We start from the raw sequence: 12,718 nt of genomic DNA, 5'->3' as shown, positions 1-12,718 counted from the left end.
CCTGAGTAGGGCCGCACCCCTGAGTCCCTCTAAGTCCAGCTGTGTGCTGGAATTCCCAGCACCCTTCCTGCCCTATCTAGGATCCCCGCGGCTAGAGGCCCTAAGTGTTCTTTGCTTGCTCATTCTTGCTGCCACGGAGACTGACTAAACAGGCTGTCCAAAACAGCTGGCAACTCCACCAACTTTTTTTTTTTTTAAGATTTTATTTATTTATTTGATAGATGGAGATCACAAGTAGGCAGAGAGGCAGGTAGAGAGAGTGGAGGAAGCAGGCTCCTTGCCGAGCAGAGAGCCAGATACGGGGCTCAATCCCAGGACCCTGGGATCATGGCCTGAGCCGAAGGCAAAGGCTTTGACCCACTGAGCCACCCAGGCGCCCCATGTCTCCACCAACTTTTAACATATACATGTGACCCTGAGATCCCACTTCTGGGGCTCCATACCATACAAACTCGAGCACAAATCTGCCTTATCTGTATCCAAATTATAGGAACTGGCAAAGTATATTCTAGGACAACAGTTCTGCGAGATACTATGTAGACATTTGAAAAGAATGACCGGATGGGGCATCTAGGTGGCTCAGTCAGTTAGGCAGCTGCGTTCAGCTCAGGTCATGATCCCAGGGTCCTGGGATCTAGTCCCACATCAGGCTCCCTGCTCTGTGGGGGAAGCCTGCTTCTCCCTCTCCCTCTGCCTGGCACTTCCCCTGCTTGTGCTTTCTCTCTCTGTGAAATAAATAAAATCTTTCTTTGAAAGAAGCTAGACACAAAATAGTATGTACTGTAGGGTTCCGTTTATATGAAATTGAAGAACAATTGAGTGGCTCGGTCGGTTAAGCCCAGGTCATGATCCCAGAGTCCCTGGATCAATTCCCACATCGGGCTCCCCACTCAGTGGGGAGTCTGCTTCTCCCTTTGATTTTCCCCGATCTCATGCTCTCACTCTCTCTCAAACAAATAAAGAAAATCTCTTTAAAAAAAGAAAGAAAAAAACAATACATATGGTTTCAGTTTTATAAAAGTGTTAGCCTAGGGAAAAGTCTAGAAGGATAGCAAACCTTTAACAGTGCTTCCCTCTGCATGCAGGGACTGCAAGTGAAGACAACCTCCCTGTACATTTCTGTGTTAAAGAACAAAATTCTACCGAGTAAATCTGAAGATCTAATTGGCTTTATTAAACAATTCAGGCCACCAAGCTAGGAGAGGAAAGCTCCCAGAAGTTGTACAAAAGGGAAGGTTCTTATAGGAGGGTGGGGCAAGAAAGATTTTGGCAAAAGAATTGTTCTAGGCAAGGCCACTTTCCCTGGCAGAGAAAAGCAACAGGAAAAGCCAGGGATCTTATCATGCAGATGACCTCATCTTCCTTTGGCAGACAGAGAAGGCTCACATGGAAGATTCATTGGCAACCCTTCAGAAAATCCCTACTAAGATGATATTTTGGGGGGAGGTCAAAAGTGCAATTAGATGACACATTAAGCCCCAGTGTAGGGACTTGGCCTAAGCGATGCCATTTTGGGCCCCTGGTGCTTTGTTTGTATTTGTTAGTTTAACATAATATTGTTTGCATTTGCAATGTTCACACACATTACTGCACGCCTTCCTCAGCTCCTGCTTCTCTGCAAGAGCCCTGCACTTGGAGGTCCAGGATTTTGCTACTTGGGGCAAACCTTGGCTTCACATTTCAGTTTAAGACTTGGGCTTTGTAGAAGGACCTTTGGTACTGGTCAGCTCAGAAGCTGTGAGAGTCACTCTGCTCACTGGCCCACACAGTCGGCAACTGCCCCCTGGGACGGGCAAGTTCAGATGTCTCCCCCCTGAACGGACCTGGGGAAAGCACAGACCCTGCTCTTGCACGAGCAGAGGCACGTTGCTCTGTTAAAGGACAATCAGGATGGCTCAGGACCCCCCACCAGCCCTGCTGTCTTCACCTCCCACCCAGGCCCCTCCCTCTGAGCGATCAGATCCACTAATTGGTCTTCACAGCCCTGCTTACAAGTGCTCCTGGAGGTGAATTCTGGTCACACCTCGAGCCAGGCAAATGAACCCTTGCTCTGTCCCCTCTTTAATATGGATATGACACCTGCAGGCTACAGCTTGTCGCACTGTGAGAATTATTTCTCCATTAAAATGCAGAAGTTGGAGCTTTGCCCAGGAAAGGCAGCTAAAAATACTGCTCTCTGGGGCATTTATGACAGGGGACTTAGTGGTTACCTTCCTCACCCCTCAGTCCCCAGGAAAACCCCCCCACCGGCTGGGTCCCTCCTGCGAACATTTGATCCAGGCTTATCCTGGCCCCGTCAGAAAGAAAAAACACTGGTTCCCATGCCTCTTCTACAGATAGGCAAACTGAGGTCACTGTGCTCCATCTACAAAGTCACCTAGGGAGTAAGAGTGCAGCCCCAGCAGCAGGGAAGAAAAATAAGCCCCCACATGCACCCCGGCCTTTATGGTTTGCCTGTCACTCTACCCACTGTCTTGTCCAACCTTCAGAGAGATCTATGAAACATGAACCACTGCCGTCCCCACCTGGCAGGTAGAGCTTAGCCCAGTGGCGTGAGCAACGAGCTCGAGGGTACAAGGGGGAGTACGGGGCACAGGCAGAGCCCTGGTAAAGTCTTTTGATTCTAAAATCCACCCAGAGCACCCGTGGTGGGACTTCAAGCAGGGTGACCAGTTTCACTGCGAGGGCCACGGGCTTTCATAATAGGCGCTCTGGTTTGTAAAGATTGCTGTGTACATTTCAGGGGAGGACTCGGCGCCCTACTTAATGGGTAAGGAAATCAGGGGTCAGAGATATGAAGGACTCGGTTACAAGTTAGTAGTGCAGCTGGGGACCAAAGCCAAGTGTCCTGACCTCCAGCACAGGCCCCTCTTGCTGCCCCAGCGCCTTGTCACCCAGGGGCAAATGGGCACAGTGTGTTCTGCAGGCTTCCGCACCCCTGAACCCAGCCCCCTGGAAACCTGCTTATGCCACATTCCCCCTTCTTCTCAGTCTTTGGAGGTAGAGGATGGTGAAAACCTCAGGTCTGTTTCTTATGTAAGAAAAGTAAGGTCCAGAGAAACTAGATGCCCTGCTCAGGGTCACAGAGTAGAATGAGGTTCCGGCCCTGGACCTCTGATTCAAGTCCAGTGCCCATTCTAACGGGCCAGTCACCAACAGCATGCAGAGAGAGCTCCTTCCTGGCATCAGCTTCCTACAAGGGTTCAGCTTCCCCATCTATAAAACGAGATGCTAGAAGTGGCCCTAAACAAGCCCAGGATCTGAGCCTCCCAAGATAAAGAAATTAGGTGGTGCTTCCGGGAAAGGGAGGAGCCAAGCCTTTCCAGACTGCCAACTTCACTGTCCCAGGAGGAAGACTGTGGCCAGGGAGGGGCTGCATGGTCACAGAGGCCCAGCCACTGAAGGACGATGAAAGGGTGGAGACACAGGCCTGGCCCACTCTGGCCTCAAATGTCCAGGAGTGGATGCTTCCTGCCAAGTCCTGCTGCCCAACCTTCTTCCACACACTTCTCGGAGAAAAAGCTTTCTACAAAGCCATTTATTTTTCCCAAAATGCACCCCCAGTTAACAAAATTCCTCAAAGTCCCACATTTAAATTAGACATGTCACCTCTTCCATTCCCGGAGGAAGGAAGAAATGTCAGCGGGAGGACATCAGAAGCATTCTGGAGGCTGGGGGCCGGGGAGAGACAAGCCAGGAGGTATCCTCCCGGCTCCAGAATAGCACCATGGTGGGAGGGGGTGGTGAGGGGCTGCATCCCTGTGCCCTCCTGGCCCTGCCCCATCCCCAGGCTTCCCCTACACTTCTGCTCTCACAGGGTACCGTGGCCGCCTGCCCACCTGCTCCCACCTGGAAAGACTTCGGAAACCATTAGATTCTCCGACTGTAGCAAGAGGCTCTGCCCTGTCTCCAGGTTGCTATCCCTACCCCCTGCTCTGGGGAGGGAATGAGGATGCGGTGGGCATGAGGTATCCAGCAGGCTGTGGGCACAGAAGAGGATACTGTAGGGAGCAGGGCAGGAGCCTGCTCGAGAGCCACAGACTGTAGCAGGCAGGTATCTGTCTCCTCACAGGTCCCTAGTTGAAGGACAAGCTCCTTAAAGGAGGGGCCTATCTTCTCACACCATGTCCCAGGTGCCCAAGGCAGTGCTGACACCCTACGGATGCTTGATGAACATGACTAGAATGGGTGAACAAAAGGAGAGGAGGGCAAAGCAGGGGGCTAGGGGCTGGCCCCCAGGGGGCCCACACAGACACCCGGACACCCAGTGTGACCAGCACGTGCTTTCCGTGGGGAGGCAGTTCCCAGGGCACAGCCCAGGGCACCACGGGAGAGACTGGGCCAAGGGAGGTCCCTACCTGTCCTGGCACGTGTTCCAGCACATGCACCTGTGTGCCTCTGCGGGCCTGGGGGAAGGGCCCTGAATTCACTTAGTGAGGGAGGGAAAAGGCTGGGGCCAGAGGAATGGGAGGTGGGAGACGCCTGTGGACTCCAGGAGATGCTGAAGCTGCAGTGTCCCTGTCTGAGGAGATGGGCTTACAAGGAGCCCAGGGTGGGGGAGGGTGGAAGAAAAGGCTGAGAAATGAAAACTAGTGTATCAGGGCCACTGAAGAAAGAAGGCCAGGGGTGACTGTGTATCTTGTCTTTGGAGAAATAAGGCAGAAGAGGATCAGTCTGAATATTGAGTCCTTTGGAGAAAAAGAGGCAGCCAGCCTCGGTCCGTGCAGCATATCCATGGAGAAATAAGGCGGTGGGGTGGTGTCCGTAAGAAACCAGACAGCAGAATGGTTTATGTATCGTGTCACGGGAGAAATAAGGCAGCAGGATGACTTGGGAATCACATCCATCGGAGAACGAAGGCTGCGGGGAGGTCACTCTGTCCTTCAGAGAATGAGCAGACCTGCTGGAGTGGGAGCCGTCTGTTGAGGGCAGGACTCCTGGCCCGCGTGGTCAGGCTATTTCTTGTCCATCATCTGCATTTCATGATGGAAAGAAAACATGAGGGAAAAAGCATTAAAGCAAGAGTTCTACTCTTGGGCGCGCTCCAGAACCCCAGGCGCATGCTCACACACTTCCGGGCGCGGAGGGCGTGTGGGAGGGGCCACCGCAGTCTGACTAGCAACCGCCCCTCACCCTTCTGTGCTCATCACGGCCCTGGAGGCCCAGACGGACACAACACAGGAGCTGGGCATCAGACAGACCATGGGGCCCCCAAGGGAGGCTGCCTAGTCCCCGCCAGCCTCTCTCTCCAGCCCCAGGGCTGCCCGCCCCCCCACCTTTTCCAACCACTTTCACTGGCATACTTGTCCCCTCCACTCTCCCCCTCCTTTCTATCCCTCTCGGTCTTTCCTGGCTTGGCTGCCTCCCCTGCACTAGCAAGAAATCCTGTCCAGCTCCCCTTTCCACGCTGCTGAGTGCCTCTGGGTTTTGTCTCCACATGGGGGCACCAGTGGACTGGCCCCAAGCCCTGACCTGGCAGGGGCTCGGAGTGTGTGTGATTCTGCCGCTCCCTCTCCCATTCTTTGGGCTCTGTCTGTTCCAGGATAAGCAGTACCACCCCTCCCGCGCCCACCCCGCCCCAGCCTCCCGGTGCAGCCTCTGTGCACACAGTGTGACCAGAGACTGGGGGGTCACCCTGACCTGCTGGGAGCAAGATGGGGAAGCCCACTGCACCCTGCACCCAGGCCATTCTCCTGCAGCTCTCTTCTAGAACCAAGCTGACATTTTCATCTCCATCTGCTCAATCCTTCTATGCCTCATTCAGTTCAGAACGACAAGGAGGCAGATAACTTATCTCCATCCCTCCAAACCCCAACATCGACCTCTTACTGCCATGGAACATTCTACAGCATTTAAAAGGACTTGCTTTACCGAGCCCTTCCGCATTTGTCATCCTGCCTAGATCTCACCACCATCTTGTAAGTGTGGTGTGCATTCCACTCATGAAGAAACCTCCCCGAAGGTCAGAGGCAGAGACTAGACCCAAGGTCTCCCCTTCTGACCCCGGGGCCTCTTTCTTCTGCACAATGCTGCCTTCCCAAAGCCCCCTTTACAGACTGTTGTGAAAGTCTGAGTCTACGATCCTCCCTTATCACGTATTTTGTGCAGGTTTCTGAGGGCCCCATTGCACCCCAGCCCCCTACACCTTCCTGTCCTGGCCTCTGAAAGTTTCCTGAAGACAGAGGCTGTGTCCTTCCTTTCTCCTCTAAATGCAGGGATGAGCATCCAGGAATTTAGTGAAAGTTTTCTTTCCTGAAAGGGACACCCAGGCCACCTGAAAACGTTTCCATAACCTTTAGCAACCAACTTTGATTTTCTAGGTGGAAGCCACTCACATCGAGTGGCAAATCTGCTGCAAGGAATATTTTGTTCAAAATACACACACACACACACATTTCCACACAAACACGCATACATAGATGTCACTGTTGGTTACTTTCGGTAAGGAAGAATCTCACACTTACTTCCAAGCAACCACTTGCTACTGTAACCACCGATGTTACGGAATACAAGTAATAATGATTGTTAACATTCACTAACTGCCTACTACATATCAGGAACGTGGCTCCCCAGCCAAAAGCCATAGTCCCTGGCCTCCCCGGAGCTCAGGGTCATGTGACTAGATCCAGACCAATGGACCGAAACTGGAGTAACAGGAGCTATTTCTAGTCAAGCCCTAGAAAAAAATAGTCCCTCCTTCTCCTCCCTCCCCCTTGCTTCCGGAGAGGGCATGGGAGCTGGAGCAGCCAGCCTGGACCCAGGGATGGAAGTTCTGAGTGGAAGAGGGCAGAAACCAATAAATGGAACCTAGTGCCAGGACGTCAGTGGCCTTAAGGTCACCTACGCTTAGACTATTCCAGGAGAGAGAAAAAAAATCCCCGTCCTTGTGAAGCCTCTGTCACATCTGCACCCACTTAGAGCAGCTGGGACCGTGGTTACTCTGCCCTCTGCCATTCCGTCAGGGGGGAGTCCCGGCTGCTCTCCTGGGAGGGAGTCTCAGGTCACCAGTGAGCCTGCGATGGTGACCCCCACCGCCAACCATCTTCTCCCACCTCCCGCACACAGATGGGCCAACCCACAGACACAATCTCAGGCACCACATGTCTTTACCTTCTTTGCTTTCAGAGTGTTTCAGAGGCCGCAGGGCTGCAAAAAAGGAAGGAGCACACAGTGAGGGGGGACCGTGGCCAATGGCGGGGTCAGGAGTCTGGCAGAGGGATGGGAGCTGAGAAGGAAGTGAGGCTACACGGACTGGGAGAAGTTGGGAGGATGAGGGCAACCTCCCAGCCCCAGGCAAGGGGCCCTAGGCTGCTGTCCCAAGGCCCAGCTCCACTCTGTATCCTGCCACTCCTTTCTCTAGGCCTCAGTTTTCCACATCTGTACAATGGGAACAGCTACCCTGCCCTCCAGTGAGCTAGAGATGCGGAAGTACACCGAGTCTGTTCTGCAAATAAGGGTGACGGGAGAAGCTACAGGAGGCTGCAGCCGTTCCCAGGTCATGAGGTCATGAGGGGTCATGAGGAACCGAGACTGAGAAAATCTCTAGGCCATGCTCCACTCCCTACCCCCTCCCTCTGACAACTACATCTGCCTCTGAGCAAGGAAAATGAGGCCTGATCCCAGGGCTGTCGCCACACCAAAGGCAGAGAGTTAATTGGCATCATTTACAGCAGTCCCCAGGTGTCAGTCTTCCGCTCTTCCTTCACGGGGGTGGGGAGGGGACCGATGTCAGCTGACACCGTCCCAAATGGCTCCTCGGGAAGCTGGCCCAGGAGCCCCAGGAGGGAGGGCGGTGAAGCCTCCAGTAGCCACGAAACACCAGCGCCACAGCACTTACCCCAAGCTGGGCTCTAAGTTGGTGTCTTCAAAGCACCATGCCCTGTGAAAACCACCCCTGTGTCCAGTCACTCAAAAGAGCCTCCGGTGTCATCAAGGCAGGGTCAAGAGAACATTTTACAGAGGGACACTGAAGCCCAGAGCAGCAAAGCACTGTGACCACTCTAACCAGAATGGAACTGTCTTAAATTGTGTGCCTACTAACAAGGCTCCAAGCTACCAAGCATGGACCAGGCACCAGGCCTGGTGCAAGGCCCTTTATATACATGATCTCATTTAAATAAGCCCATACAATCTATGAAGTAGGCAGTTATTAGGAGGAAGCCAAGACTCAAAGATGAAGAAACTGAGGTCCAAAGAAGCAAAGTGACTTGCTCCAGGCCGCTCAGCCCACAAGCGGCAGCTGGAACTTAAACCCAGGCCACCCTGTCCCCTGAGCCCTCCTTCCCCTAGAAGGCCACCAGACCCCACAGTGCAGGGTCACTCAGAGTGGAGCTGGCCCAGTTAGAAAGGCCAGGTGGGCAGGAGAGACAAAACAACACCTGGGAGAGAGCCAGGGGAGACCCACGTCCAGGCCTCACACTGAGGTAAAGACCAGACTTACCAGGGCAGGAGGCCACAGACCACAGAACACACTGCATCCAAACCCCAAGCAAACGTGGTTCCTCGGGATCCTAGAGTTCTCTCCCCATCCCTGCGTCCTTCCCGCAGCCAATAAGGCCCACTCGAAGCTCGGGCTTACCGGTCTTGGATCCTTCTCCATCCCCATCCTGGTCCTCAGCACCTGGAAGACAAGGACTCCATAATGAGGCTTTCTCAGCCCCCAGTCATCCCTGCACATCTCCACCTGGGAGTATGGGAGGCAGGAAAGTGGGCGGAGTAGGCCTGGCTTGTGGTCCAGATGTTGGACACAGGGTGGGAGCAGAAGCCACCGCTCCCCCATCCGAGCACCATCTCCTCCCCGTCACCCCTCCTCCCAACCACACCCATTGCTCCCCCATCTACCCACTTACCAAGCCCCCCTACCACCAGCCTCCAACACCAGCAGCACCCACCTAACTAGTGCTCCTGTCCTTCTACCAGCCCCCTCTGCAACCCACTGCACGAGCTGCCACCCGTCTGTCCCTTCTCCTCTACATACGTACCCTCCTTCCCGACACCCAGCCAGCTCCCACTTCCGACCATCTACTTCCATGTTCACCAGGAAAGCCTTCGTGTACCCACCTAACCACCCACCGGCATCAACTCCCGACTCACCAGCGTGTGTTCACCACCCACCACTCCCCAGAGCTGACACGCTTCCCAGACCAAGCTCAAACCGCCCGCCTACCAATGTCAGCTCACCACCTGCCAATCACCAAAGTCAACTCTGATCTCAGCCCAGCTAATGGCAGCCGCTTTCAACTCTGCCCACTGGGAGGCACACACACCCTCACACAAGGCCACACACACCATACGGCATTCACACGCGTGCCACTAAATGTCCACGCTCTACACCCACGCATCCACGCACAGACACGCTTGCGTGACTTCCACCCTCACCATCACACCGCAGGCCCCCACATACACCTCTCACCTCCGTCCTGCTGCTACCTGTGCTCAGCCTGCCATAGCCACACCCCGATAGGCATGTTTACATGTACGAGACACATTCAGCCTCGGGGTCACACACACAATGAGGCCCCATTTGCACACTCACGTTCATTCGGTCACCAGAAAGCGACCCACATGCTGATGCCACAGACACACCACCACACGCAAAGACACGTGTGTGTGCGCGTACCCTCTCTCCCTCACCTGCATTCTCCTCCTCACAGCTCTGCTTGATCTTTCTCCAGCACACGAAGGCCAGGGCCACCAGCAGTGCAACGAGACAGACAGACAGCCCCACGGTCACCCACAGGGCCTCAGGAGGGAAGGTCATGGGCTGCCCTGGGAGGGAAAGTGGGGAGAAGAGGAAGAGATGGTCATGCCTGGCCCCTGTGGCCCTGAGGACTGCACACCCCTGGCCAAGAGGTGTGAATAGGTAGCTCCCACCCTCACTAGGCTCCAGCGTTATGAAGAGAGCTCACTGATGTTCCCATGCCCTCCCCTCCCCCCACCAAGACACATCCAAGCCTTGACCCAGCTGTAGCTGGTGTGGACATGCCTCAACTTGGCAGGGGTGAAAAGTCTACAGTTGATGGTGCTCTAGAACCTTCTATGGTTCCCCACTGACATTTGAATAATGCTTCCATCCTCTCAAGGACCTCTATTATGTGGCTGCTCCTTCCGCTTCCCCAGCCTTTCCTTCTGCATCCACCTTAGGAACCTCTGCTCCAGCCAAGCTGGTGAACTAACCACTCTCTGCGGGGACAGCTGGTGCCTTCCAGCCCCCACGCCAGTGCTGTCAAGTTCCCCTACTTTAAAAAATGTCCCCAAACGCTCACCTACTTTAAGGTTCACCTCCTCAGAAGGCCCTCCCTGACTCTTGCAGCCCTGCCTGATGATATCCCCCATCTCAGAGATCGGGAGTCAGCAAAGTATGGTCTGCGAGCCAGGTCTGTCCTGTGGTCTGTTTTTGTACAGCTTGTTGGCTAATAATAGTTTTCATATTTGTAAAGGGTTACCAAAAAAGAAACAGGAGGAGCAGAAGGGGAAGGAAAAGCAGCAGCAGCAACAGAGATTGTATGTGGCCCACAAAGCCTAAAATATTTACTATCCAGCCCTTTACAGAAAATGCTTGGGGAGCCCTACATGTAGATGGGGGTGGGAACTGAGGGCGCCGTGGTGAGGGTTCTGGGTTTACCCCAGAGGGGGAGACTTGCCAGGGGAATGTTTCCGTGAAACGCTGAGGGCCCTTCTGTTAGCTCTCTCAACGGCAGAGGGAGGGGCTCGAGGCACCCGCACCTGGGTCTGGGCCAGCCACTGTTCTGAGCTTGCCAGCCAGCAGCCCAGTCCCTGGGCCCATGCCGAGTCCTGGGCAGAAAGCTTGGGGACCTCAGAGCGAACAAAAGACAGCACTGCTCTCCTCTGCTGTCTGCAGACCAGGAGTGCCCAGGCCAGCAGCAGCAGCCAGCTGGGTCTGCAGAAGGCATGGTCAGGGCCGACAGCACAGCCAGGAGAACCTTCGGCAGCAGAAGCCCTGCCAGGGACATGGGCATTTGCAGCAGACGTTCCCTCCAGCCGGTATAATTGGCAGAGCTGCTGCTCAGGATGTTGCAAACAAAGAGACCCAACACCCAGGGGAGCGGGAGAGGACAGCAGCTGAGACGAGGGGCCAGGAAGGCCCATCCATAAAGCCCAGGAAAGAAACACCTGGGGATCCCGGGCATGGCCCTTGCAGCAAAGGAGGGAGCAGAGCCACCAAAATACTCAGGAGGAGGGAGGATGTCTGTCTGTGTTCACTCCCTGATTGGTGTTAGCACCTGAACACTAGCCAAACTGGCCCTGGAGTAAAGAGCAGGGCTCGGGCCAGGGTGTTGAGGCTCCACTCCCAGGGAATGCTCCATAAAGCCCCTTCCACGCACACAGCATGCTCTATGTCACGAACCTCTCCAGCAGGTGTGGGAGAGCCCAGGCTGGAGGACTGACATTCTGAATCCTAGAATGTTTTACCAGGCATAAAGCTGCCTGAAGCAAAATACAGGCCAAGGGCTCCAAAGTAGGCCAGACCTGCTCTTATGAAAACAGGAGGCTGGGTGGTGGGGAGGAGAGAAAATTAGGCTGAGAGGCTAAAGGTTGGATTCTGGTCCTGGGTCATTGGCTCACCACTGGGTGCTGGAGCCAAGGGCCACACACCCCTGTGCACCTTCTAAACATGCAAACTATTGCATTTACTGTTTATCCAATTTTCAAAGAGGTCCCTGGCCCCTGAAATAAAGCCACTGTTCTAGTCTGCAGACTTGGGAAAGTTCTCTCTTCTCTCTGGGCTTTGGTTTCCTCATCTCTGAAAGTACTTTAAATGTTAGCTACTGAAGTTTAAAATAAAAGTGTTTTTCTCTTAGATGAGGTAAGCGTTCTCCTTACCATTCCATTGACACCCATAAGCCCTTTCTGTACAGCGTGGCAAATACCCAATTCAACCCCAGGGGCAAATTATCACAAAGTCCACCTGCCCTTCGAGGCTCTCTCAACTCCCACCTGTCCCTGGAGACTTCTCCCGACTGCTCCAGCCCACTCTGGCCCCTGCCTCCTTTCGCAGAAATCTTCCCTTTCTCTGTCAATGTCACTCTACCTGGTATTTCTTATTCTCTCAGGAAACCCACCAGGGGGTGGAAATCACAGGAAGGGAGGACAGGACAACCAGACAGACAGAACCTGCTGTCCTGATTCCAGAGGCTGTGGGGAGGCCGGTGGGAAAGCAGAGTTGCCTGAGGGACTGAGGAGCCAACCTCATGTCCCAACACGGATGGAGACTGCCTCCCTTGGCCTGAGTGTGGGCCTGAGCCCTCTTCACACCCCCAGGCACAAGGAGCATCACTGAGGTGAGCAATGCAGGAAGGGAAGGTGTTTGGGCTGGGACCCCAAATCAGACCCCAAGCAGATAGAGGGAATGGCCAAATGGGCGACATCAATCTGGTGTTTGGCCACACGGGGGCAGCAGAGATTGCCTGTGTTGAGAGCTCCGCTCTAGAAGTGCGGACACCCTGGGGTCCGGTCCGGACCACCTGGAAATCCCTAGCTGTCTCTCACGGCCTCAGATCAGACGGTGCCATGGCTCCAGGAACACGTTCCCGTCCCCCGAAGCAGCTTCAGTAGGAAAGCCCTCCCTCACCATGCCGCGTCTGCTCTAGGACTCCCTAGAGCACCTCCAAATTCTCGCAGCCACTCCCCTTTCTGCGTGCGGAGCACAAAGACCCTCTAAGGCGCTTGTAGGAGGGCCAATATTATACATGACTTT

General features: G+C 54.4%; 1 protein-coding gene across 4 annotated transcripts in view; it reads right to left on the bottom strand.

The window, feature by feature from the left end:
* Window positions 1-1,147: 1,147 nt before the first annotated feature.
* The window catches only part of CD276 (CD276 molecule), a 30,057-nt gene continuing 18,486 nt past the window's right edge, over window positions 1,148-12,718 (bottom strand). For all 4 annotated transcript variants that reach the window (XM_082735771.1, XM_082735772.1, XM_082735769.1 and 1 more), the window contains 4 exons: window positions 9,634-9,768; window positions 8,579-8,620; window positions 7,111-7,146; window positions 1,148-4,973 (listed from right to left, as the gene is read on the bottom strand). In XM_082735771.1, the coding sequence (XP_082591897.1) occupies window positions 4,951-4,973; window positions 7,111-7,146; window positions 8,579-8,620; window positions 9,634-9,768 (236 nt within the window). In that variant the 3' untranslated portion in view covers window positions 1,148-4,950. The remainder of the gene's footprint in view (window positions 4,974-7,110; window positions 7,147-8,578; window positions 8,621-9,633; window positions 9,769-12,718) is intronic.

Source organism: Mustela nivalis (assembly GCF_964662115.1).
Source record: "Mustela nivalis genome assembly, chromosome: 6".
Lineage (NCBI taxonomy): Eukaryota > Metazoa > Chordata > Mammalia > Carnivora > Mustelidae > Mustela > Mustela nivalis.
This window is presented reverse-complemented; position numbering and strand designations above follow the sequence as displayed.